At 29.0% G+C, this 24858-nt stretch overlaps 3 protein-coding genes across 7 annotated transcripts; 1 reads left to right on the top strand and 2 right to left on the bottom strand.

The window, feature by feature from the left end:
* Positions 1-486: 486 nt before the first annotated feature.
* On the bottom strand, positions 487-1855 carry LOC124927877 (transcription factor MYB48-like). 2 transcript variants are annotated; one of them, XM_047468371.1, is made up of 3 exons: positions 1645-1855; positions 1435-1564; positions 487-1352 (listed from the first exon to the last, which is right to left on the bottom strand). In XM_047468371.1, exons 2-3 carry the CDS (start codon positions 1488-1490, stop codon positions 806-808), a joined length of 603 nt encoding a protein of 200 aa, XP_047324327.1. In that variant the 5' UTR covers positions 1491-1564; positions 1645-1855; the 3' UTR covers positions 487-805. The 2 variants fall into 2 exon arrangements, with proteins under 2 accessions (XP_047324327.1, XP_047324326.1); XM_047468370.1 differs by having other exon boundaries at positions 1435-1855.
* Positions 1856-10935: 9080 nt separating this feature from the next.
* LOC124926771 (protein ALP1-like) lies at positions 10936-14442 on the top strand. 3 transcript variants are annotated; one of them, XM_047467066.1, is made up of 3 exons: positions 10936-11011; positions 11369-11570; positions 13208-14442. In XM_047467066.1, exons 2-3 carry the CDS (start codon positions 11438-11440, stop codon positions 14233-14235), a joined length of 1161 nt encoding a protein of 386 aa, XP_047323022.1. In that variant the 5' UTR covers positions 10936-11011; positions 11369-11437; the 3' UTR covers positions 14236-14442. The 3 variants fall into 3 exon arrangements, with proteins under 3 accessions (XP_047323022.1, XP_047323021.1, XP_047323019.1); XM_047467065.1 differs by having other exon boundaries at positions 10986-11079; XM_047467063.1 differs by lacking the exon at positions 10936-11011 and having other exon boundaries at positions 11090-11570.
* LOC124926772 (methyl-CpG-binding domain-containing protein 7-like) lies at positions 14355-15989 on the bottom strand. 2 transcript variants are annotated; one of them, XM_047467067.1, is made up of 6 exons: positions 15691-15989; positions 15397-15525; positions 15259-15300; positions 15031-15174; positions 14819-14947; positions 14355-14727 (listed from the first exon to the last, which is right to left on the bottom strand). In XM_047467067.1, exons 1-6 carry the CDS (start codon positions 15901-15903, stop codon positions 14506-14508), a joined length of 879 nt encoding a protein of 292 aa, XP_047323023.1. In that variant the 5' UTR covers positions 15904-15989; the 3' UTR covers positions 14355-14505. The 2 variants fall into 2 exon arrangements, with proteins under 2 accessions (XP_047323023.1, XP_047323024.1); XM_047467068.1 differs by having other exon boundaries at positions 15259-15297.
* Positions 15990-24858: the final 8869 nt, after the last annotated feature.

Here is a 24858-nt window from a genome sequence, read left to right as displayed (position 1 = left end):
CACACATCCACTTTAAACATAATTTTATTAAAATATTTGGCTATGGTGATTAAAGAAAGATCATCTAATATATTACTTGTCCATTATGGATGGATTTAGTGCAGCTAAAAGAGATCCAGTCATATGGTTATCTATTCATAAATGCCTTAAAAACATTGTTTATTGCCAAACATCTTTTCTTTATTACAGTTGATGTACCACCCACCCAACCAACAATCCATCCATCCACCACCTTCTCCCTTACTTTTTATTTTTCAAATAGAGATAACAACTTGAATTATTCAACTACTTCTCGAATTCTCGAGGCTCGGGTCTGGTCCTACATCTTAGTGTTCTAATAGAATTTCCTTCGCCTTTACCATTGTCATTGAAGAGACATAGAGAGTGAACGATAGAAAAATCAAATGATACATCAAAATATTAACGAGTAAACTTGAAATAATTATGAAAACATGTGATTGCTTATATGAAAATGTGCTGAAAACAGGAAGAAGATAACTGTTATATCATAGATTCAAAGAAATTGACATTTTCTTAACAAGCATGTATTTTACATGAACCTCCCCAGTGGGGTTCTTTCACAGGCTCCATGTGTATCCTATCAGAAAGAGAGAGTGAACACTCAGATCACAAACAGATAGCCAAAGCTAAAAGGTGGTGCAGACACTGAATGACGAAAGAGAAAGCAGCATAGAGACAACAAGAAGCCCTATGCTATATACAGGTTAGAGCTTCCCTTATACTACATCTCACACCTAATTAGTTATTCTTTTTTTCTGAACAAATCAAATGAATTGGAGATGTACTAGCCAGTTAGATACACACTATTCTCTTGCTGCTGATCATAACCCCCAAAAAGTTGATCGTTGATAATTATAGGAGGAGAGAATTCATTGCTCTCTTTCGATTCCATGTTGTTCCAAAGTGAGTCTGGATAATAGTCCCATATAGGTGATGGCACCATAGTTAGACTAGAGAAGCTGTGTCTGCCTTGTTCCCCATAACCATCACAAAGCGCACTTATGTTTCCGTTTTCAGATGAATCTATATCTCGCCATATCTCCTCCATAGAGTTCTCTTTCATCTCCTCTGTTTCCTTAGTTGGGGCCTTTGGAGGAATTACCACAACGCCATGATCAATCTCTCCTGTATCATAGAAGCTTCTCTCGCTTCTCTGATCCCCATTAGTCACAGAACTGATTGAGGATGAATTAGATGGCGAGTTTGAGGTTGAGGATGAAGGAGACAAAGCATGCTTCCTTTCTTGAGCCATCTTCCTCATATGGGTCCTCCAGTAGTTCTTGATCTCGTTGTCAGTACGCCCTGGTAGTTTCCCTGCAATTCTAGACCACCTGTGGAGGGATTTTATAATTTCACATATTTGTAGCTATAATATGTAAAGAAAGAAGAGATAGAAGACATAAAAAATGAGACCTATTTCCCCATTTGGACTGAAGTTCAAGAACAAGAAGCTCTTCTTGAGGAGTCATCTTGCCTCGCTTGAGGCCAGGGTGCAGGTAATTAACCCAACGCAACCTGCAACTCTTTCCAGTCCTTTTAAGACCTACCAGAGAGTGATCAGTCACCATGTTAAAGTAATAGACCTCCATGGAAACATAATTCCATGTTCAAATAAGCCTATACCTATTACGTTTTCATGTCTCCCGCCACCTTCAAACCTGATACATTAGCTATGAAGTCCCATCTGCGATCTCCAAACATCTTCACATAGAAAATCAGCTGAACATCTTCATGTTCAGTCCAAGGCCCCTTTCTTGCTTCCTCTTGCTTCATTATCTTTTTTCCTCTCTCTCTCTTTTCCTTTTCAGAAAGGAAGGAATGGACTCCACCTACTTAGTGCTGCTACATGGAACCAGTGTGCACGCCCCTTATATTTATATGAACCTTATGGCTGGCCAAGTTATGTAACTATTTCATTTTTTTTCTATTTTAACATCCAAATTAATCATAGCCCTCCAATATGTGGTCCTCACGTGCTTGTTCTGTGATAGGCAGATTATTATGCATTTTGATGTAAGTCCATTATCAGGAAGTGATCTTAGATAAGCAACTGATCTGTTGATGTAATTTTCATCAACCCCCTCCATTCCATGTCAAAAATTAATAATATTTTATCTCTCTGTTTAACTGTTTTAAGTTAAGCATACGGCAATTAAGTTATAATTAAACATGAATATTTATTAAATCATAATTTACTTTGTATGATTTATTTTTATACTCTTTTCAGTTTTTATTGGTAAGGAAAAATTATGTGTTGACATAAAAGGTTTCCTTTATTGAATATTTACTCTGTAGTATAATGTATATTTATCAGTAAAATGTTTAGCTGTTTAGAAACTATTATGGCTTAGTGGCTTACCACAGGAAATTAAATATATCCTTTACGAAAAGTTCTTTTTGGAGAGAGAGAGGGAGAGAGAAAAACATTGTTTAAGGAAAGAGGAATGATAAAATAAAAAGAATTAGATTGAAGTATTTGTTGGCTAAGGCTAATTAATCTGTATAAGGGTTTTTGGAAGTTGCTGGATTGTCTTCTTCCCACCGTCCGATAAGTGGAAATGAAGGGCTAATCTTATGGCTTCATTGGCTTGACTTGATTAAAGGTCATGAAAAGCTTAGGAGCCAAGGAGAAGGAAGGGCCAAATAATACAACTCGGCTTTAAAAGGTGGGAAAAAGTCAGGCTTGCTTCAAACAGAAGATTCTAAACAAAGTTACTTAAAATTATGATCATATATATATTATTCACTTTATCTATAATTTATAATGTTATTTACTTGATCTTAATATAAATTATAAAATTTAATGTAGTTATATATATTGTTATTTGCATACCAATATTTTATTGAATTATATCTGTATAACATAGATAAAAAGAAATTACAAAATGTACGACTCTAATTATTAGGATAAAAAATATACAACAAAACGTGTATCTACTATCTTATCCATGGTTGGTTCCTAGTTGGAAACCTCTATGAGAGAAACGTACTTGGATTTAAAGATTTGACAAATGGCTGAATTATGGGAGAATTTCTAAAGGTGTACTCAAACTCTAACCTAACTTCATTTATAGTTACCAAATTCCACACTCTAATCTATTTAACAGCTGATTAAATACAAATATTAGTAATCTTTTGATAAAATATTACATTTTGTTGGTTGATCCATATAAGTTCCAAGCTCATATATTTAGTTTGCAAGTAATCTAATATTCGAGAATGAGTATTATCATTAGGAGAATGTTAGGCTGAGAAGAGACATCCGATTCTTAGGTACCTAGTTGACAAACCAGAAAATGTTAGAAATCTTATGGTTCACTTTGAAGTTTTTCCATGTTGCTCCGGGTCTATATATCAACACCTCAGAGCATGTCATTATGGCGTGGGTTGCTATCGGAAATATTTGTCATGCAAATGATCTCGAGCTACCATGGACCTATACAGGCTTATTGTCAGAAGCATATGCAAACAATAGGCTCAGTGGTCACACATTCACAAAAGAATAGAGAAAAGCTGGACTTGACCCACCGGTGACTCAATTGGTAAGAGAATTGAACTATAAGGCAAGGTCTCAGGTTTGATTCACACGTAAATCACCTTGATTGAAGAGGGATTCATGGCGGTGGGATATTGTGTAATATCATCGAAAAGCCCTGTTCTCTAATAAAAAAGAACTAGACTTGTGGAAGGCTCAATATGTCGAAAGCTGGAAAATTTATTATGGTTAAAAAAGCATCGCTTGCCTTCATACATTTTGCTATCCTTGCTGCTCCTGCAGTTTTGGCTTGTTTAGAAAAAACTGAAAAAGGACTTTGTTTGTGTCTGATGCTTTGGGTCTAATTTGGGGCATCTTGTTAGGTTGGATTTGGTCCAGAAATCGTGGGATGTGAAATTTTTGGTGAAAAATCCTCTTCGAAAAAGGATGATTGTACAAAATTTGGCATTGAGACATGCAATGCGATGGACTTCTTTTCCAGCCGATATTTGGATTATTCTTACAATGGTCAAGAATTGTGATTGGGAATGACGATTGAGCTAAATTTTGGAAAGACAAATGGACATGTAAAGAAAAGTGACCTTTAAAGTTTGAGTGTTGGTCCATTTGAATTGAAAGAAACCAGGTGCATTTTTATGGAGTTACCAATTCACATCTGATCATCTGGTACAAAGCTACATGAGCGGTTCACAATTGACCTTCAGCTTCTTTTTTGAGTTTCCTTGTAGTCACTTAACTCATGACTAGTTGACTACTCATATGATGATATGACTTGTTTTTTATGGAACGAGCATTAGCACTAATAACTACATAAGTAACAGACTTATATTATTAGCTACCTGTTAGACTTTATTTTATTTTATATTCGATGTAAACCCTTGATGTACTTTGCAACTATATATTCAGAACAAGGTATTGCTCGGTTTGTTTGTTTGAACCCCTTCGCCCACCACCCACCTAGCATAGTTTAAGGAAGTAAAAGGAAAAAGAAAAACAATAACATGGGAAGTAGATATTGGGATGAACCATCTAGCAATGGTGGTGCAATGCAATGGAGTATAGAAATTAAGGTTCATAAAAAAAAGGATGAACCAGGGTGGCGTGGATGCCACCACTTTATAGATATATGGTTTCCGCACTTATATATTTAATTATTTCATTAGAAGGCATCTTTGTAAACATGTATGGAGACTAATGTAACAGACAGACAAATAAGAGGGCTTGGTGACACTAGGATGTATGTATTTTCCATGAGATGAGAGATAAGTGATATGAACTGCCCATCTCCTATAAAAATATAATCATTTCTTTATTATGGCTCATGTCATCAAGTTCGGCTAGGTGGTTCCACTTTTTATTTTATTTTTAATTTCAAGGGAAGATATGGGCGATTTAATTTCAAGTATAATAAGGTTGTAGACCAAATTAAATAAATAATTATATATATTTTATGTTACTTTTTCCTCCTCACCCAGTAACTATTATTTCAATTTAATAATCCATGTTGGACATTGTTAACCTAAATAAGTTAATGGTAAGTGTAGTGACTGATATAAGTTATGATATATGAACTCTTAGTCATGGATTTACTTAGTCCTAATTATCTTATTATTGACATTGCTAGAAGTGGGGATTGTGGTGGGGATTGAAAGATATATTCTCATGTGGAAGATAGATCCCCTTCAATCATCATCAGTCACTTGATTAATTATGACTCTAATACAACCAACCAACCTATAATAGTGCTGCTGCATATTACCATTCTCCCTATTTGATTACCATGTGGACCAGCATTCACAGTGGCCAAAATAATTACTCCTTAAGGTAGAACTAGCATGGGAACATCTTGAGATTGAACAATTCCTAGGGCATGGGCTTATGATTGAACTGAGGGGGTCTAATATTATCCTGAATCAATAGTCACATTACATGAAAGCTCTTAAATGTTCTTATCATGTTATGTATAATGAAAGGCCATTGTTTTAGAAAACTGTAAAATGGGTCCAGAGAGAAGAAGGGAAACTGTAATTTATTGATCATTGTAGAAGAAAGATGCTAGGAGCATGAATTAGATGGGAGGAATTTTTGTTCCTTTTTCACACCCATTTATTATTATAATAATGAGGTGCAGGAATGTGATTATGTGAGTGCATTAAATTTGAGAGATTAGAGAGTGACATCAGCCATCATCCTATATATGGAATAATATCTTGTAGCACTTAAGAAAGGAAGTGGGCTCAAATGTGATTAAGTCAATTGCCTTGAGGGTTTTTCATCTTAATTCAAATTTCATTACATTAATTATCTTATTAGGAATCAAAGCAGCCCACCACACCTTCATTTCTGAGCAATTACAGTTATGACCCTGGAAAATACCCAATATTGATAGAAGCAGAATTTGCAGTTAGTGACCCACCAGTAGCCTTGTAGATGACAAGATGATGTAATGCATCAAAATCCAATAGTTATGGAAATGCATCATCATCATTATGTTTTTTTTTTCTTTTCTTTTTTCTCTATTTTATTGTTGATATCTTTCAGTAATCAATTAATTTATTTCCTTGTTTATTATTACATATGGCATGTTAGTGCTTGGTGCTACCTAATTTTATTTTAATATAAGGTTTAGAAAACAAACCAAATAACGTGATTTTCTTATGAATAGTTTAACAAGTGCTATTTTTTTTTTATCATTCCGAGTTAGTCTAAATTGCAGATAAAATGAAATTGTTTGATAACACTCAAAATCAAATGCATAATATCATCGCCCCGATGTAACCTTTGTGTTTAGAGGTGTTTAATGCAAATATTTGGTATCTTTTAAGATACAGTATATTACTTAAAATATTCTTCATATCTAATTTAATACTATTTAACAATTTAGGTGTTTAACTAAAGTTGGCTTATGATTAAACATACATTTATTTTACTGTATAGCTAGCTTGTTTGGCACCAAAAGACCGCTCCAAGAATCTAATACTACCCAAAGAATATTACAAAAGCATTGGCAATTCTAAACACAAACATTGACTTTAAAATCAGTAAAAACAAGTGATAACTAAACAAAACTTTCATCTTTGTGCCAGGAAACCTCCATTTGAATCAGCAGTCAAAGTATAAAACTGGATCTCCATGCAAGGTTTCTCTAAAGTCCAAGCTCGTGGGTTATCAACAGATTGGAACAATTTGAAGAATCGCAAGTCATACCTTCAATCATCTCGATCAGATAAACAAACAAACTCGATCTGGTGTTGTTTAAGTCATGTTCGTCGCTCAAATGATTAAAGTGAAATCATAGAAGATTGAACATGTTCATTAACAAAGTCTGTGGCTTTGATCTATCTGTCCAGGCCAGAAAAACACTCATCCTCATGTTACCCAACAAAGCTGAAAACTTTCCAAAGACAGGCAAAGTACACACCTGAAAGATGGAAGATGGCATGATTTGACTTTCATTCAACCAAACTAAAAGAGGTAGCAAAGATTACCATATATCGACAATCCCCTCTTAGGCCATACAATGTAACAAACCATGAGTGTGTGAGGAACTAGATAGGGTAGAAAAGGCATGTTGAATGAATCTTTTCCAGCTTTTGACCTAATTCAGTAACGATTAATTAGTCTTTGACCACAAGCATCAAAACTTGAGTTAAGTAGCAAAAGTTAAGTGCTATTAGCAGTTTGTAAAGTCTTGAAACTAGGAAAAAGGGGGTGAGACCTCCTACTTGAGAAGGGGACTCCCTTATCTATGTATGATTCAACTCATTGCATTGCTTCTTGACCGAGAATTTTGTATGCATTTATTCAAGATTTTTTTTTTCTGTTTTCAAAAATTCATCAATAATTAACAAATTGAGCGGGCCTTAAGTTCTAAACCCTCCAGTCATAACAGAACTCGAAAGTCTAACTTCCATCCATGGCTTTGAAATTCAATTGAAGTCCACTTGTCAGATTCATTCTCTATATTTGGAGTTTAGTGAAATAAATAATCTTAACCACAAGCCTAACTACTACTAGTCAATGATCCTATTAAAAAATATGGTATTTTAGAGGTGCGGGATCATCATCTATCCATTCACATTATTATTATTATTATTATTATTATTATTCTCCAAATACTTTTACTGATCAACTGTTGTTCTGCCTAATGTCTATACAGATATTATTGAATTAGTTGGTTGAATTTCCTCCCGGAGAAGAGGCATGGCTGATTTGTATTCCTGGTCTTGCGAAAGGTTGCTTGTCTCCATTCCTTTTTATCTAATTCAATGTTGAGATTAATTAGGTGGAAGATAACCGATTTCAAACAAGTCTTAATCAATGGAATTTGATGTTTGATTTTAGGAGTTATATTAACGTATTCATGTGGCACGATTTGGGGGTGCACACGGCCAGGAATACATTCTCAAAGGAATAGAGTAGAAAGGACAGTCCCGGTCTGTTTAATGAGCCATATGTACTGGCTCAGGTCTGCTCTTCATTTAGAGCATGTTTGATGTTGTGTTATAATATGGGAACTTTTATTAGGTTTTAAAAAACAAAAAATCTTATTTGTTTGTTTTTAATATGTTAAATCACAAAATTCATCTTCATAATTGGGTTAGAGAAACTTTTATTTAGTTGACTATAGTATGGCCAATACCTGTGAACATACTTGTAGACCATATCTAGACCAACATTGATTGATTGAGTCATTTATAATTATTAACAATGAAATTGAATAAATATTTTTTTAATTTAGGAATTCACTTAAATTATTATAATGGGTTGGTTATATTTTATAAATTTATGTAAAATATGTTTAAATTTTTGTTAGTGAGAAAATATATCTCTACACAGATAATTAATAAATATAATAGGACAAATTAAGAATAATTTTATTACGATTTTTAAAATAATACTTAGAAATATTTTTTTCAAAGTATTAGAAACATATTATAATATTATATAATAAGGTATTTGAAAACTTGATCATTTAATTCAGTATTAAAATCTTAATTTTTAATTTCTACTTTATATCTAACAAAAGTTTTTGATAATGAAAAATTCATACTTTAATTTTTACTTAACGTGTACTTTAATTTTAATTTTAGTACGGTATCAATATTATACATTTGATACATGAACAAATATATTTACTTCAATAATAAAAATTGTGTTTTATATCTCATTATGTTTTGTATTTTGAGATTAATTTGACAACATATTATATTTTATTTTGTCTATTCTAAAATTATAATAAAATATAATATTTATAGATTATATATATTAAAAAAAATTATAATATAATTTTATTTTTATTTTATATTTCTATAGTTAAATTAACATATATTTTGGAGAATTTAATATAATTGAAGAATGTTTGATCCTACTTAAAAATTTAATAATGATGGATGAATTTAATTTTTGAAATGAGAATTAAAGTATAAATATTTATAATTTTATTAATCGTTATTTATTTATTTTATAAGTATTATATATATATTAATTTATAAATATTATTTTGATATATCTACCTTGTTTTTTTTTATTTTATATACCAAAAAATTGATATATTATCTAATATATTTGAGATAAGATAATATTTTCTCATAAATAGGTTAGCTTAAATAATAAAAAATTACTTAAGTTGGTGAGGTGGAGCTATTATTGTGAGTATGGGCTCAAAAGTTTTAAGAGAAAATACATTATTTCAAAATAAAATTACCATATGGGAAACTTTGGGCTAAGACATTGAAATAGTTGGCCAAACAGGTTGTTGAGCCTAGTTTTAAGCTAGGTTTTCACTTTTCACCCATCTATCCTGAATTTGTTTTGTAAATGGATGCTTTATAAAGCTAAATTAAAATATTAAAAGTTGAACCATTAATATTGAATTGTAAATACAAAATTAATTAAGTAATTTAAAAATATATGTATTAAATAAATCAAATGAAATATTTAACTTTCATGTAATTTTGTATGTAAATTATTTTGATAGCATATGTATTCATATAAATATATATACTATATATTTATTAAAAGAACTATTGTATCCTTAAAATAACATAATTCATTAATTTATAGAGTTAAATTTTTTATTTAAATATTCTTACTATAATATTGAGTTGACTTATTCAAAGTTTAACCAAATAATTAAAAAATAACTTAATTTAAATTAATGTCTAATTAATGAGGAAGATTTTATCTTTTTTTATTTAATCTTAGTAAAGAAAAATCATTTCATTAATTTATTTTTATAAAAATAAAAATAATAAAATAATAAAAATTAAGAAAAAATATTTGTGTACAAGTTATAACTTAATTTATAAAACAAAAAATCAATAGACATGTGATTTATAAAATAACAAAACTCATTTTCACACAAAATATTTATCTCGTTTTCAACCATTGGGCCTTGTCTAATGTTGACACAAGACACAAGACACAAGACACAAGACACAAGACACAAGACACGAACTCGATGACACAATCAATGACACAACACAAGACCATAAATTTTGTCATTTTTAGATATATCTATACTACAACATAAGCTAACTAAATTAGCAATAGTGATTTTGAAAAAAAAAATTATTTAGTAAACAAGTTGAAAACCATGATTAAAGGGTTATGCTAATTTTTTTCTATAAACAAATCCTATCAAAATATTTAATATAACAAAATTTATTTTGAAGTTTATGTATAATTTAAATCCTATTAAGTAAATTTATTAATTATAGAAGAAAAAAACAAAGAAAATAAATATATTTTTCTTTGACAACTGATCATAGATTCCTAAACCTTATTTTTTTTCTTCTTATTATTTTAGGTAATTAACATGGTTACTAATTTTGTATATTTCTCTTTTTTTATTTGTATTTTTACTTTTCCTCCACAATTTTTAACATCTCAAGACTTAAACATTCATATCTCTCTAACAACAAATATGTAATTCTATTTCAATAAATAGGTACACTGTAATTTTATTTATTATAATATAATATATTTGATTATAACTATTAATAATTTTGTTTTAATAATTTCTAAATATCTATAACCTCAAAATTATTCAATTTAAAAAAAAAACACATTTCTTAAAATTAAGAAGCCCAACAAGTAATGTTTAAGTTGTCTTACTATTGAGTTGGGGAGGTAGTTTGATTTAAGGGTATTGAGGATTTCTTTTTATTTGATTCACAAAATAAAATAATAAGATAACATTATTTTATTTTTATAAATTTAAATTTTAAATAAAAAAATATTATAATAATTAAACCAATTTAAAATCTAAACAAATTACTTGATTTTATCAAACAATAATTTTTCTTAAAATAAAATCATTAAAAAAACCAAATCAAACAAGCTCTTGAGGCATCCAATAAGGTAAAGATTTTACTTTTACTCTGTTTTTCCCTCAAGCAATTGTCTTTTCTCATATTAATCTGAAGAACACAGAAATCAATTTTCCTAGCTAACTTGTCTTTCTTTCTCTCACTCACTCTGCAAATATAGGTAGTCAGTCTACCTATGTTAATGTCTATGTCTCTTTCTTTCTCTTCTTTTGCCACATTGTTTTAAAGGTGCAATATTTGTCTTTATTTTTTCCAAAAGCAGTTCGATCCTTCCAATTTGTACTCCAAACATTTCAATTTGCATGCTTAGAAAACCCCCAAACATACACACACAAAATCCACACACTTCAACCACAAGCTCTTATCTGTCATGTCCCCTCCTGCATGTTTTTCTTTTCTCTACTATCAGTATCTTTCTTGATCTCTCTTTCTCTCTTTGTTTGTCGTGCAGAAATGGGTTTTGTTTTTTCCTTTCTATTCTAACAAGGTTTCTCTGATTCTGCTTGTTTAAAACTAGCGGAGGAACTATTTACTTCTTCTGGGGTTTGATTGATTCAATTGGGTCTGTCTCAATCTCTATGCTGTGATGGGTCCCACAAAAGGATTGAACAAGAGGAAGAAGATAGAGATCAGGAACGCTGAAGCAAACGCAAACGCTTCTGGGTTTTCTCAGGATGGGGCTGGAGATTGGTGGGATACTTGTTACAAGAATAATCCTGGTATTTCTTTTTTCCTTTCAGATTTCCCATTGCCCTTTTATTATGTTATAGATATATAGGTCATCTGTTTATTGGGTTGTGTTCCATCTCTGGATGAGGGGAAAGTTATCATTCCCTTGTGGATATCTATCTCTCTATTTAGAAAGGAGTAACTACTACGCCAATCACATCTTTATGTTCAAAATCTTGATGAGTTTCTGTGACCCAAAATTGTTGATTCCCCCTTACTGCTGACCAATTACTATAAATGTGAGGACAATTAAGTTTGATGATCAAATTAAGCTGTTTAATATGTTGTGTTAAGATATTTTCTGAAATGATTGTTGATTGTTGATTGATTACCTTTGATGGATCATCCATGGACAATCTTGCCTTTCATAAGAGAGATTCAATTTATAAATTTTCTGTAATGGTAATTCTGCATATTCTTACATTCATTTCTTCTTGGATAATGTTATATGTTCAAGCTTCTCCAATTGATTTTATTTGTTCCAGAGGCAAAGTGGTTTCAGCATTCTCTTGTTTGTTGCATGTTAACATTGATACTTTGAAATAGATAGTCACACCAAAATCACTCCCAAATTCTGCAGACAAGTCTCAAAACTTTGCATTTCACTCTATCTAGCTATAGAAATAAAGGGAAAAGTCTCGAGATTAGGCTAGATAGCCAACAAGGTTGAACATTATAACCTATTTCACTCAACTCCTAAACTACTCAGAATCATTGCTAATAGGAAAAGTCAAATCAGACAAAAAATCGTTAATGTCTCAAACATCTTTCTATATGAATCAGGATCTTCTTCCACTAATATCACTGAATTAACTTGATAACTCTCGTCACTATGCCTATTTCTTCTGCCTGGTTTAGAGGCTTCTCAATAATATCACATTGATGTCTATGTTGTTCCCTTACAAGTTTAGATTCTTTTTCTTTCTCTTATATGTTGTTTTTCAATGGCTTATCCCATTTGCATAAGATTCACAAAACATTCATAAGTTCATTGATTTGTCATGTACAAACTAATTTCACATTATCTTCTTACTTCTGATAAGTTTCATCATCAACTTCCACCATGTTGACATAACTATTCATTTGATTTGTATTTGTAAATGCATGGTGCTCTTTGGTAATATTTGTCTTTGTCTCAATTGGCAAATCTAATCATAATATAACTATCATATGGTTAAATTTAGTGATTAGATTTGATTGTGATATTACTGCCTTATATAATCTTAATGATATCTATATATATACAAGTTAATATATTCAATTCATTCAGTACTTCTCTATACACATTGTCTCCTAGGTTAGTTTTTATCTCTTGTTCTTCCCCCCATAGAGATAGATGTTCTGAAATCTGATGCTAAGGTGAATTCATTGTTTCAGATCTTGTAGTAAAAACAAAATTTTGTTTCAGAGCCTTAGAGAGTCATCTCTTGTTCTTTCCCCAGCTGATATGTTTTTTTTTTAAAATAATCATATTACATCAACAACTATAAGTTTAAGCAGAAGAAAACAGACAAGGCTGCTATGTCTTTTTCAGCATCTGTTTGCTGTGTTTGTTGGTCATTTTCCATGATGAATCTGAAAATGTTGCGTAAAAAGAATAGTTAAATTGTCATTGGTTTGTTTGCAGGTCTGTTGTCTCCATCAAAGGGTATGGATGATTTCGAATCAGTTTTCAAGATATCGAGGAAAGCATTCGACTACATATGTACACTCGTTCACGATCAAATGACATTCAAGTCTGCACATTTCGTATTCTCCAATGGGATGCCAATGTGCATTAACGATCTAGTAGCCGTAGCTTTAAGAAGATTAAGCTCCGGAGATTCATTGATCGCGGTTGCAGATTCATTCGGGACTAACCACTCAACAGTCTCTCAGGTTACCTGGCGTTTTGTGGAGGCCATCGAGGAAAAAGGGCTTCACCACCTCCAATGGCCATCTACTCAACAGGAAATCGACGATATAAAGTCGAAGTTTGAGAAAATCCAAGGTCTACCAAATTGTTGTGGGGCCATCGACACTACACACATTGTCATGGTACTGTCTTCCTCTGAATCACGAACCGATGTATGGCTCGATCGCGAGAAGAATCATAGCATGATCCTGCAGGCAATTGTGGGTCCTGACATGAAATTTTTGGACATCGTAACTGGTTGGCCAGGAAAAATGGACGACATCTCGGTTCTACGAAGTTCGACTTTCTCCAAGTTGTGTGAGAACGGGGTGAGGCTAAACGGTATGAAAATGGAGCTGTCGGAAGGAACCGAATTGGGAGAGTACGTCGTGGGACACTCCGGTTACCCTACGCTACCGTGGCTCTTGACGCCTTTTCGGGGGAAGAATCTTCTAGAAGCTGAAGTTGAGTTCAATAGACGTCATCTCGCCACTAGGATGGTGGCACAAAGGGCGTTGGCCGGATTGAAGGAGAAGTGGAGGATAATAAAAGGAATGATGTGGCGTCCCGATAAGAATAAACTGCCAAGGATCATTCTCGTTTGTTGCATTCTTCATAATATTGCAATCGAAATGGGAGACGAGACAATGGACGAGATTGACCACGACAATGGCTATAAACAGGAGAGTTGTGACGATTCGGAGGATTCGGCTTTACCTGTGAGAGAAAAGTTGGCCCTCTATTTGTCTGGAAGACAATAAATGTAAATCTTTGTTTTGTTTTGTTTTCTGAAAAATTTATTCTATTATGTGGAAGAAGCTAGAGTGTTCTTAATAGGAATAACCTGAAAGAAATAAATAGTAAATTGGGCTCTTCTGACTCACATAAAAGACATAAAATGTCTCATTTCATTTACACGATTAGCACACCAACATATGTCTGTTTAAAATTGAACTACTTTTTGCTTCGTCGGCATTCATAACATCTTCTATTACCTGCAAAACCGCATTCAATCGTCTTCAAAATAAACACTAAGGGTTGTGTCTATTAACGGATGACTCAAACTTCTTGTCCCAAAGCTGTCTTATGTGTTCTGGTATAATAGATTGACCGATAAAAGCATTCCACGAACCACCTCCGGGATCAGCAAGAACCCAGTTGATTTTTACATGCGTTCTCGAAAAATCTGATGCAACCGCCGAACTATTTATCTTTTTATCCTTCTTAGATCTCTTCCTCCTCGACCCAGATTTCTGCATACATATATAGAATGAATGTCTAATTAGACGAGAAAACCAATAATTCATAATATTACTCAAAAGATATGTTATTAACAATCTCTGCCTTAACGCGTTTATTGCCAAGATTAAACATCTTAGACAGGGGAGCATTTTCAATGTCCATTGCTGAAAGGTATCTCTCGACAGCAACTAGCGATCTGAACTTTTGCCCAGTCCCCGGCTCGTAATAGTACTGTAAAACACAACAGGAAAACATAAATGAAATTCATTTGAAACCAACCCATGATGTTGTAACAAAGTTTGTAAAGAAAGAACCTTGTCGGTATGTTCAAGATCTTTTCGAGGCACTTCTTCAACAACCCAACCGTCGGGAAGAACAAATTGTGATGTGCCTGCAGTATTAGCAGAACCTACAATGGTTAATTGGCCTCGATCAGATATCTTGTCCAGCTTCAGCAACTGCAGACAACAAACTAAATTCAAAATCATGATAAAAGGTTTTCAGTTAGATTCTTCATAAGATAAATTGATGGTCTTAATTACATTCCCGCCTGAGACAACCATCTTCTTCTGACTGGATTTCTTCTGCCAAGTTATAAAGGGATTCTACCATTAATTCTACATATAAACAGTGTTACAGAAGCGACCAAATAAGCAAGACAGCAGCCGAAACAAACTCACACTGATACACTTGCTCTGTGGTGTAGGCGTTTTGCGGGAAGGAGGAGGGGTATATTCATGACCACTGAGATATCTCTCAACTTCTTTCATAGATCTGAACCTTATACCAGATCCTGGTTTGTAGTAATACTGTGGAAATGACATCTCTCTGGTTAGGGCATCAAAATTAAGGATATTGCAAATAAATTGCTTACAAGAAACCTAGAATGAAGAATCAATTTTGAGACAGAATTGGAGCATAGAAGAAGAAGATGATATATGGGTAATAATCTAAGAGTGAAAAAGGATTAGAACCTTGTCAATTTGGTTGCCAACGGAGCGAGGCACTTCTAGAATCTCCCAGCCTTGAGGAAGTTCGAAGCGAGGGCTTTTGGCAGTGGAAGAAGCGGGGGTGAGAGGGTAAAATGGCTCGAGCTGGAGGTTGTGATCGTGGAAGGGATGAAAATCAGAAGCGATCGCGGTCAATGGAGTCACAATCGACGGGGACCCATCGTCGTCTTCGTCCATCTTTGAGCTTTTTTCCGATCAGAAATCAGAGACGACGGCCACAGTGAGAGAGTGGGGTGGGGTAGGGAAATGCCGATCAGGGTTCAAGTTTTAACCAAATTCGGTCCCAACTATTTCGGGTTTCTTCCTTTGATTTTGAGTTGTATTAGGAAAACATATATCATCATCTAAATCCAATTTAACATAATCCAAACAAACTATTTTTGGGATAAAATTTTGTTTTTAGACCTAACAAATTTGATATTTAGTAAATTTGATATTTAGTGCTAGTTTGATTTTAAGTTTTTTTTTTTTTTTGATAAATTATCTTTCAATAACTTAAAGAAATATAATGTCGTTACAAATAAAATTTGTAGTGCTATAACATAAAAGAAAAAATGATGTGGATGTTAAAATTACCTACATATATTGTTAATAAATTTGTGGGTTCTTTTATCAGTGTAAGGTATAAATTGAACTTTAAAGTTGTTTCAACAAATATAATTTACTTAATGTTTAATATAATAGGATCGAGACACCAATGACTTGTTTTTGGTGCATTAAGAATGAAAGATACTGTAATTTTGACGTTAAAATTGAAAATGACAATCCTAATGAGAAGGGCCATTTTATTTATTTTCCTTTTTACGGTTCAAAGAAAAAGTCGTTCACTATTGTCCACACCACACCACATTTTGCTTAATTATATTGTTTTGACCACAACCATATCAGAGTTAATGAATTTAAATTATGGCCAAAACCAGAGCCGGCCCCGAGGCTTGGGCTGCCTTAGCCTCGGTAGAAAAAATTTGATATACTTTTTGTTTCTCTAAGTCTAGTTTAAAAAATTGATAAAAAAAATCATTTTTGGTAAGATTTGAACTCATAACCACATTAAAACTTTAAATGCATATTTTTAACCACTAAACTAGAACCATTTATGTTTAAAATTACAATAAATATAACTAAATATTTTGATATTTTTAACAAATGGGCTGCCCTGGGGAGTGGGCTACCCTAGCCTGAGGGCTTGCCGGGCTTACCCCAGGACCGGCCCTGGCCAAAACTCTACCAAGGTAGCTCATATTATAGTATCTCGAATAATGATTCTTACGTCTTAAATATGTCTTTAAAAAAATGACATCAAAGTTTATCTTTATTTAGTCAATGTTCGACGATAACTAACGCACTAAGATCTTAGAGTGTGTTTGGTAAATCTGAAATTGACATTGGAATTGAAATTAAAATTAAAAGATTCAATTTTACTTCCTTAATTTAGTATATCAATTAATATTAAGAATTAAAATTGAAATTAGAATTACAACGAAATTTAATATAGTGTAATTTAATGGTTATATTTCAATCTTTTTATGTATGAATTGTAATTCTAAATTTTATGTTTTTTAAAATAAAATAAATTATTATTTTATTATTTAAAACACGATTAAAGTTTTCAATCGTTAAATATGATTTTAAAATTTAGGAGGTTAAAATATGGAACACATATTTTTTTATTTTGTAAGTTAAGATTTTGAACTATAATATATATATTAATTTAAGAAGTTAATAGGTTGAACCCATATTTTGTTTATGAATTTAGAAAGTTAAAATGTCGATATATTTTGTTTTTTTTAATCTATATATAAAGTTAAATGTTGAATTGATATTTATTTTTAAAAAATTAAAACTTAAAAAAAAATTAACATTTAAGCTATCTATTCTTATTTGAGCTGTTGAAATTAATATTTTAATAAAATATATATTAAAATTATTTTTATTATATATTTTTCAAATATAAAAATTGAGATTGAACTACAATTTATAATTTTTTTCAAACATAGAAATTGAATGGTAATTCATTGTCAATTCTCATAAAATTAAAATTAAAATTACAATGTCAATATCAATTTCAAATATCCAAAAAGTCTTTAACTTAATAAACACTCTCATTAATTCTCATTAAAATAGTCTTAAGTATCATTTAGACTAAGTTAATATAATAAAATTAATAATTTTGATTTATCACACAAATATAGACTAAGACAGTTATTTCATAAGTCAGTTGGTTAACATTTCTGAATTATTTGAAAACATTTTAATAAAATAAAATTATTCATAACTTCTTAAATTACTATTTCTAAACTTAACAAGTCATAGATTTAATCATTTTATTTTTAAACAAGACATGCACTATAGTTAATTTAGTTCGTTTTATTTTTATTATTATTTTCTATAAATTTAAATTTAGTCTTCATAGGTTGGTTATACTCATAAATAAATTATTAAATATTTAATTGGTTTAATAATTGTTTACATCCCATAATTAATATTTGACCTATTTTAAAATAACTATTAAACAAAATTAAGTAAAAAAAATATTAATATAATAACCATTCAAACAAATTTCCTTATTAAATAAAGACAAGTAAATTATTCTATTAAATTTAAAATAATGATAAACTGAACGAAAAAAATTGCAATTCAATAATACAGTGAATGATTTGGATTTTGGAATACTAATTAAAATTAACTAGCATTTTCTCTTCATTAATTATTCTCTCACTTTCCACTATTAAATATAAATATTTAAATAGTATTGTTGTATGATTATGTAAAATAGGATATTTAACTAATTTAAAATTTATATTTTATTTATATTAGAAAAGTTATTTTTATATTTTAATTAATTTGAAAAATCTATTTACTTGTCAAAACAAACAAGAAATAATTATTAATTTATACTTTTAATTGGAAAATGTACGTATATATCATTTTTTAAATTATAAAAAATTATATATTGAAAAATTCTTTTATATTTTAATTAATTTGTGCAATGTATTGACCTTAACACAATTAACCACTTTTATTTTAGTTTTTTTTAGAAAATAAATTAGTAGGAAAAATAAAAATAAAAAGATACATAATTAATAATTTAATATTTAATATTTAATTTTAAATATGTATTTTAAATTTAAAAATATAAATATCCTTTTTTAAATTATAAAAAACTTATATATATATATATATATATATATATATATATAACAAACCTAATATATATAATAATAAAATTATATCAATAATATATATAATTTTAATTAAATATTATATATATATATATATATAAAAATTTAAAACATTTATAAAAAAAATAATTTATATTTTAGTATATTAATATATATAATTTTAAAATATATTTAAATTTGTTATATATATATATTATTTTAATCATTTTAAATTGTTATATATACATATATATTTTTAGTTTAATTATATATATATATAATTAAAATATTTTAATTGTTAAAAAAAAAAGTTAATAGAGAAAATAACACCTTAAATTTTGTTAATAATATATAGTTAAAGATGTGATTGTCACTTGGTTTAAAAGATAGTGCCTATAACAAAGGTTGTTTTTTTAATTTAGTCAGTTATTTTTTTAATAAATTTAAATACACTCTTGATAATTGGTCATATATATATATAATAAACAAATTTGATATATCTATAATAAATATTCTAATAACATATTTTAAACTAATTTTAAAACAATTAATAAAATAAATCAAGTAAAAAGTTAATATGAACCACTGAAATAAATTTCCTTGTTATACAAAGACACGACAAACAAATTAGTCTATATCCACCATAATATATATTTTATATTCAATCATATAATCCACAAATCAAATACTTTTTATGCAAAATATAAAAACTAAATTAAATAAATAAAATATTCTGCCTCCTTCTCATATGCTTCAAATGTCTTTTTCCTTATCCAAATTCTTCAAGGTATATATATATATCTTTCTTCAAGTATTTTTCTTTTCGCAGCATCTCCTCCATATTTTTCAAATAAATATTTCTGTAAATATAAATATTATGAATTAATTAACAATTAAATAAATATCAAGAGTTAAAATTAAAAGAATTAATTATTGCTTACTTTGATGGATTGATTCTCCATCTCAATATTGAAACATTCAATAGAAGTTTCTAATATTTCATCCTTCATTTTCTTCGTTGAAATCTTCAATTCTTCTATCCTTTTTTCAGTTGCTTGAAGTTCTTCATTCTTTCGCAATCTCGACCTTTTTGCCGACTCACGATTTGATTGTCTCCTTTTTTCTAATTTTTTCTTTTTCTCTTCCTCGTCAAATCGGATTTTGTCCGTTAAAGGACAAGGTTGCACGACCGGCACAATTTCCAATCCACCATCTACATTTGTTTCTATGATTGATAGAAAGAAGATAAATATATATATATATATATATATATATATATATATACATATAAGTAAAAAAAACTCTAGAAATTTAAAGTAAAATACTACTTACCCAGAGTAGTATCATTTAAATTAATGTCATGAATTGCATCATTGGATGTGGTCATTGTTCTTTATTTGAGATTTTTTTTATTAATCCTCTAAATATTGAAGGAATAGAGAGATTAATAAAAAAGAGAATGATGAATACTATAGAGGTGGGAAAGTGTGTTTAAATAAGAGAGGTATTCGTAATCCTAGCTAGTTTGAAAAGGATTTCAACGATTTATTACTTATGAAATTATGGTTAATAAAATTTTAAAATAAAGACTATTTACCTCACTAACAAATTCCACGTGTTTTCCTTGAATTATAAATATTGGTTATATCAAACTAATTAGTAAAAATAATAATTTAATTCATCCCAAATAATAGGTATTCATAACCCTAGTTTGAAAATTTCAACTATAATAAGTTAATTTTTTTTAAAATAAAGACTATTTAACTCTTTAACAAATTTCACGTATTTTCCTTGGATTGTAAATATTTTTTATATCAAACTTAAGTAAAAAATAATAATTTAATTCATCCAAAATAATAGGTATTCATAATCCTAGTTTGAAAAGGATTTCAACTATTAATTTATTATTTACGAAATTGTGGTTAATAAAATTTTAAAATAAAGACTATTTAGTTCTCTAACAAATTTCACGTGTTTTCCTTTAATTATGATTTTTTTTTTATTAAACTAGGTAAAAATAAAAAATCAATTTAATTCATTCAAAATAATAGTTTAAAAAAAATTAATATATGACGTCTAATATATATATATATATATATATATATATATATATATATATCACAATCTATAAAATAAATTTATATTAAACTAAAAAAGGAATCAATTTTAAATTTAATAAATTTTAAAGTATTATTGACGTCTTAATCTGCGGCCCTTTGAATTTAGGTTAATTCGATTCTACCCATACAGGTCTACCGGCATAAATCCAATTACTAAATGACACATGTCAATCTTTATATTCCTTTCTCTCCCACTTAACTCATAAACGGTTGAGAATTTAAAGGAATAAACAATATATTAAATTATTATATATTTTATTTTTAATAAAAATAATATAATCATCTTAAATTATTATTAATTAAATATATATATAATTATTATTTATATATATATTTTTTAAATAACAAAATAATTTTAAATAAATTATTACATGATATATATTTAATAACATGTGATAAATAATATTATTGTGATATTTAATTAATAATAATTTAAAATTATTATATGATTCCTCTTAAAATATATATATAATAGTTTAATGTATATTTACTCTTTAATGTATAATATTAATGTAATATATATATTTAATTAATAAAAAATTAAAATTATTATATTATTTCTCCTAAAAAATATATATATAATAATTTTATGTATAATTTTCTTTTCTAAATTCTCAACAACATATATATAGATATTTACTCAATAATAATTTAAATGATTATATTATTTTTTAGTAAATACAAAATATATAATAATTAAATATATATTCTTTTTTCTTTAAATTATCAACCATAATTAGTTTATGAGTTAAGTGTGAGAGAAAAGAATTTAAAAGTTGACATGTGTTAATTAGTAATTGGATTCGGACACTACCTGTATGGGTAGTATCTAACCGAACTTGTACATGGTTAAAATGAAATGAATAAATCAAACAAGCCTTATAATTAACACAATAATATCTTAAATTAACAACCCACTAAATGATTTAAGTGTTATGTAAAAAAAATTAATATAAGATATTTCATTCTCATTTAAAATAATTTAATTTAAAATAAATTTCATAAATATAAAAAAAATTGACTCTTAAATTTTAAAAAATAATAATCTCTTAAAAATCAACCTTAGATCTTATATAGTGTACCAAGAAAATTTAAAATTATAATTTGTACATACTTTTGTTAGAAAATTATTATTTTTAATTGTTATACTGAAAATTAAATTATTTTTGTTTGTATTTGATATATATAAAAATTAAAGGAAGATTAAATTTTGTAGGCAAAAAGAAATTAAAAAAATATGTGAAAAATAAATCATACTACACATTTTTTAGATTATATTTTTTTTTTTTGCTTAGCAATATATTTTTTTTCCTTAATTCAAGTGACATGTAAACAGTCTATCTTTACCTGTTATTTTCCATTTTAACCTCTTCCAATTTTATTTTATTTTCTTACAAAATATAATTTTTTTAATTTATTTTGTAATTTTCTTTTAATTTCATAAACTGATTCACATCATTTTATCTATGAATTCAATTCTAGTTATTTGTGTTGGTTATTTATTTTAACTATATAATATTCATATCAATTAAATTAATGATAAAAAATAGAGTGAATACATAAATTAAAAGATAATTTTTATATAAATATTAAAAAGTAGGAAAAAAACAAATAATTGCATGATTTATAGATAATTAAATATTAAATTTTCTTCATTTAAAATTTATTATTACCAAACATAAAATAAGTTAAAATAATAGAAGAAAAAAAATGTTTGGATTTGAAAAACTAAAATGACCCATACACTTAAGATCTCCTCTTAAAATAAATTTATGTCTATTTTTGACACTTGAGATCCAAAAGTTGAGGCATCCTATGTTTTGCATAGGCCCACCTTAATAGCCCCTATTTAATTATTAATTAATAAAATATATATTATGAATTAGTTACAACCTCAAATTCATATCAATTATACTAATATTTTTAATATATATTATAAAAGTTTTTATATAATATATATTAAATTTTATTTTTATTTTTATTTAAAAAATTAACTAATATAATTTATTTTTATTTTGTGGGCCCAACAAATTATTTTAAGAGGCATCCAATTCTGAAGAGGAATTTGACAAAAATAATTCTCAAAAACACTTCTTATTTCAAAAATAACCTTTAGGAGTTGTAAAATGACTAATTTACCCCTTAATAAAAAAATTCCTATTTTTCTTCTTCGTTTCTTCTTTTCTTTATCCGATTACAAAGAAGATCAATGGAATTCAATCATAGTCAGCGCAGCTACAATTGGTTTTCTTCATATGCGGCGCGGTTACATGTCGTTTTCTTCAGATGCGACAGGGTCTTGACCTTGCATCGCGTTTTACTTGTTTGGTGGTGTTCACCTTTTTTTTTCTTCTCCGGAATCATCTTCAAATTCATCTTCTTCTTCGGAGTTTGGAGATTTGTTTAGTTGTAGTTTAGTGGTACTTATTACTGTTTGTCATACAAGTGACCAGGGTTTGTCATACAAGTGATTGGGTTCTATTCCAGGCAGGCAATGTAAAAAAAACAAAATAGTTGCTTGTCATACAAGTGACCAGGGTTTGTCATACAAGTGATTGGGTTCTATTCCAGGCAGGCAATGTAAAAAAAACAAAATAGTTGCTTGGAATCGAACCCTGGTCATTTGTATGACAAGCAGAAATAAGTAACACTATACTACAACTATTTTACTTTAAATCGCGTCGACGCAAACTATATATTGCGTCGACGCAGACTATTAAAATAAAAAATAGTTGTAGTGTAGTGTTACTTATTCCTATTTGTCAAACAAATGACCAGGGTTCAATTCCAGGCAATTGTTTTTTTTTTACATTGCATCCACGCAATCTATAGTTTGTGTCGACGCAATGTAAAAAAAAACACTTGCTTGGAATCGAACTCAATTGGAATCGAACCCACACATCTTGGAATCGAACCCTGGTCATTTGTATGACAAGCAGGAATAAGTAACATATACTACAACTATTTACTTTAAATTGCGTTGACGCAAACTATATATTGCGTCAACATTTGCGTTGACGCAGACTATAGTTTGTGTCGATGCAAACTACTTCATTTTCTTCCCTCCAAACCATGCACGAAGAAGATGAATCTGGAATAGAAAAAACAAAGGAGAACACCACCAAACAAGTAGAACGCGATGCAAGGTCGGAAGAAAATGGCATTTAGCCGCTCCGTATCTGATGAAAACCGATTGTAGATGCGCCGGAGATGATTGAACTTCATGGATCTTCCTTACAATCGGCTAAAGAGAAGAGAGAAAGAAGAGAAGGAGAAGAAGAAGAATGAGAAAAAATATATTAAGGGCAAATGAGTCATTTCACCGCCCCTAAAAATTATTTTTGCAAAAGTTATTGGACCTAGATTATTTTTGAAATAACGAGTGTGTTGAAGTTGATTTAGTCAAATTTCTCATTCTTAAAATAATATGAATTCAAATATTTGTTTTTATATTATACTTTGGTTTAAATATATTGAAGTAATCAAAGTAACATGATTCTTATACTCTTATCTTAATGAATTTCTTATATTTTGTTATTACTTATCAATCATTTCCTCCTACCACAATTTATTTCAAGGAAAGCCTAATATTAACAGTTGCAATAAACTCTAATTTCAAATTATTTTTAAAATAAATATTTTTTTTTTTTTCATCACTCAAATTTTAATTTATTTTGTATTTTATTTGATGTGGCGTCATATTTAACTATATCGAATTATCGTTACAAACTTTTTAGTCTAATAATACTCTCAACTTTAATAGATCGTTTAATACTCATAACTTTCAATTCAATTATGTCTAGGTAATCTTTTCTTTAGTCTTTATATATTTACTTTTTAAAATATTTTTC

The sequence above is a fragment of the Impatiens glandulifera genome, chromosome 2 (assembly GCF_907164915.1).
Source record: "Impatiens glandulifera chromosome 2, dImpGla2.1, whole genome shotgun sequence".
In the NCBI taxonomy this organism is placed as follows: Eukaryota; Viridiplantae; Streptophyta; class Magnoliopsida; order Ericales; family Balsaminaceae; genus Impatiens; species Impatiens glandulifera.
The sequence above is the reverse complement of the archived record's forward strand: the minus strand, read 5'-3'. Positions and strand labels throughout refer to the sequence as shown.

Coding starts and splice junctions, on each gene's coding strand:
- LOC124927877 (XM_047468370.1), bottom strand. CDS start 1,610: ATGGAGGTCTATTACTTTAACATGGTGACTGATCACTCTCTGGTAGGT. Junction 1,353..1,434: donor CAGTCCAAATGGGGAAATAG/GTCTCATTTTTT, acceptor ATCCCTCCACAG/GTGGTCTAGAATTGCAGGGA.
- LOC124926771 (XM_047467066.1), top strand. CDS start 11,438: ATGGGTCCCACAAAAGGATTGAACAAGAGGAAGAAGATAGAGATCAGG. Junction 11,571..13,207: donor TTGTTACAAGAATAATCCTG/GTATTTCTTTTT, acceptor GTTTGTTTGCAG/GTCTGTTGTCTCCATCAAAG.
- LOC124926772 (XM_047467067.1), bottom strand. CDS start 15,903: ATGGACGAAGACGACGATGGGTCCCCGTCGATTGTGACTCCATTGACC. Junction 15,301..15,396: donor CACAGAGCAAGTGTATCAGT/GTGAGTTTGTTT, acceptor ATAACTTGGCAG/AAGAAATCCAGTCAGAAGAA. Junction 14,948..15,030: donor ATCTTGAACATACCGACAAG/GTTCTTTCTTTA, acceptor TGTGTTTTACAG/TACTATTACGAGCCGGGGAC.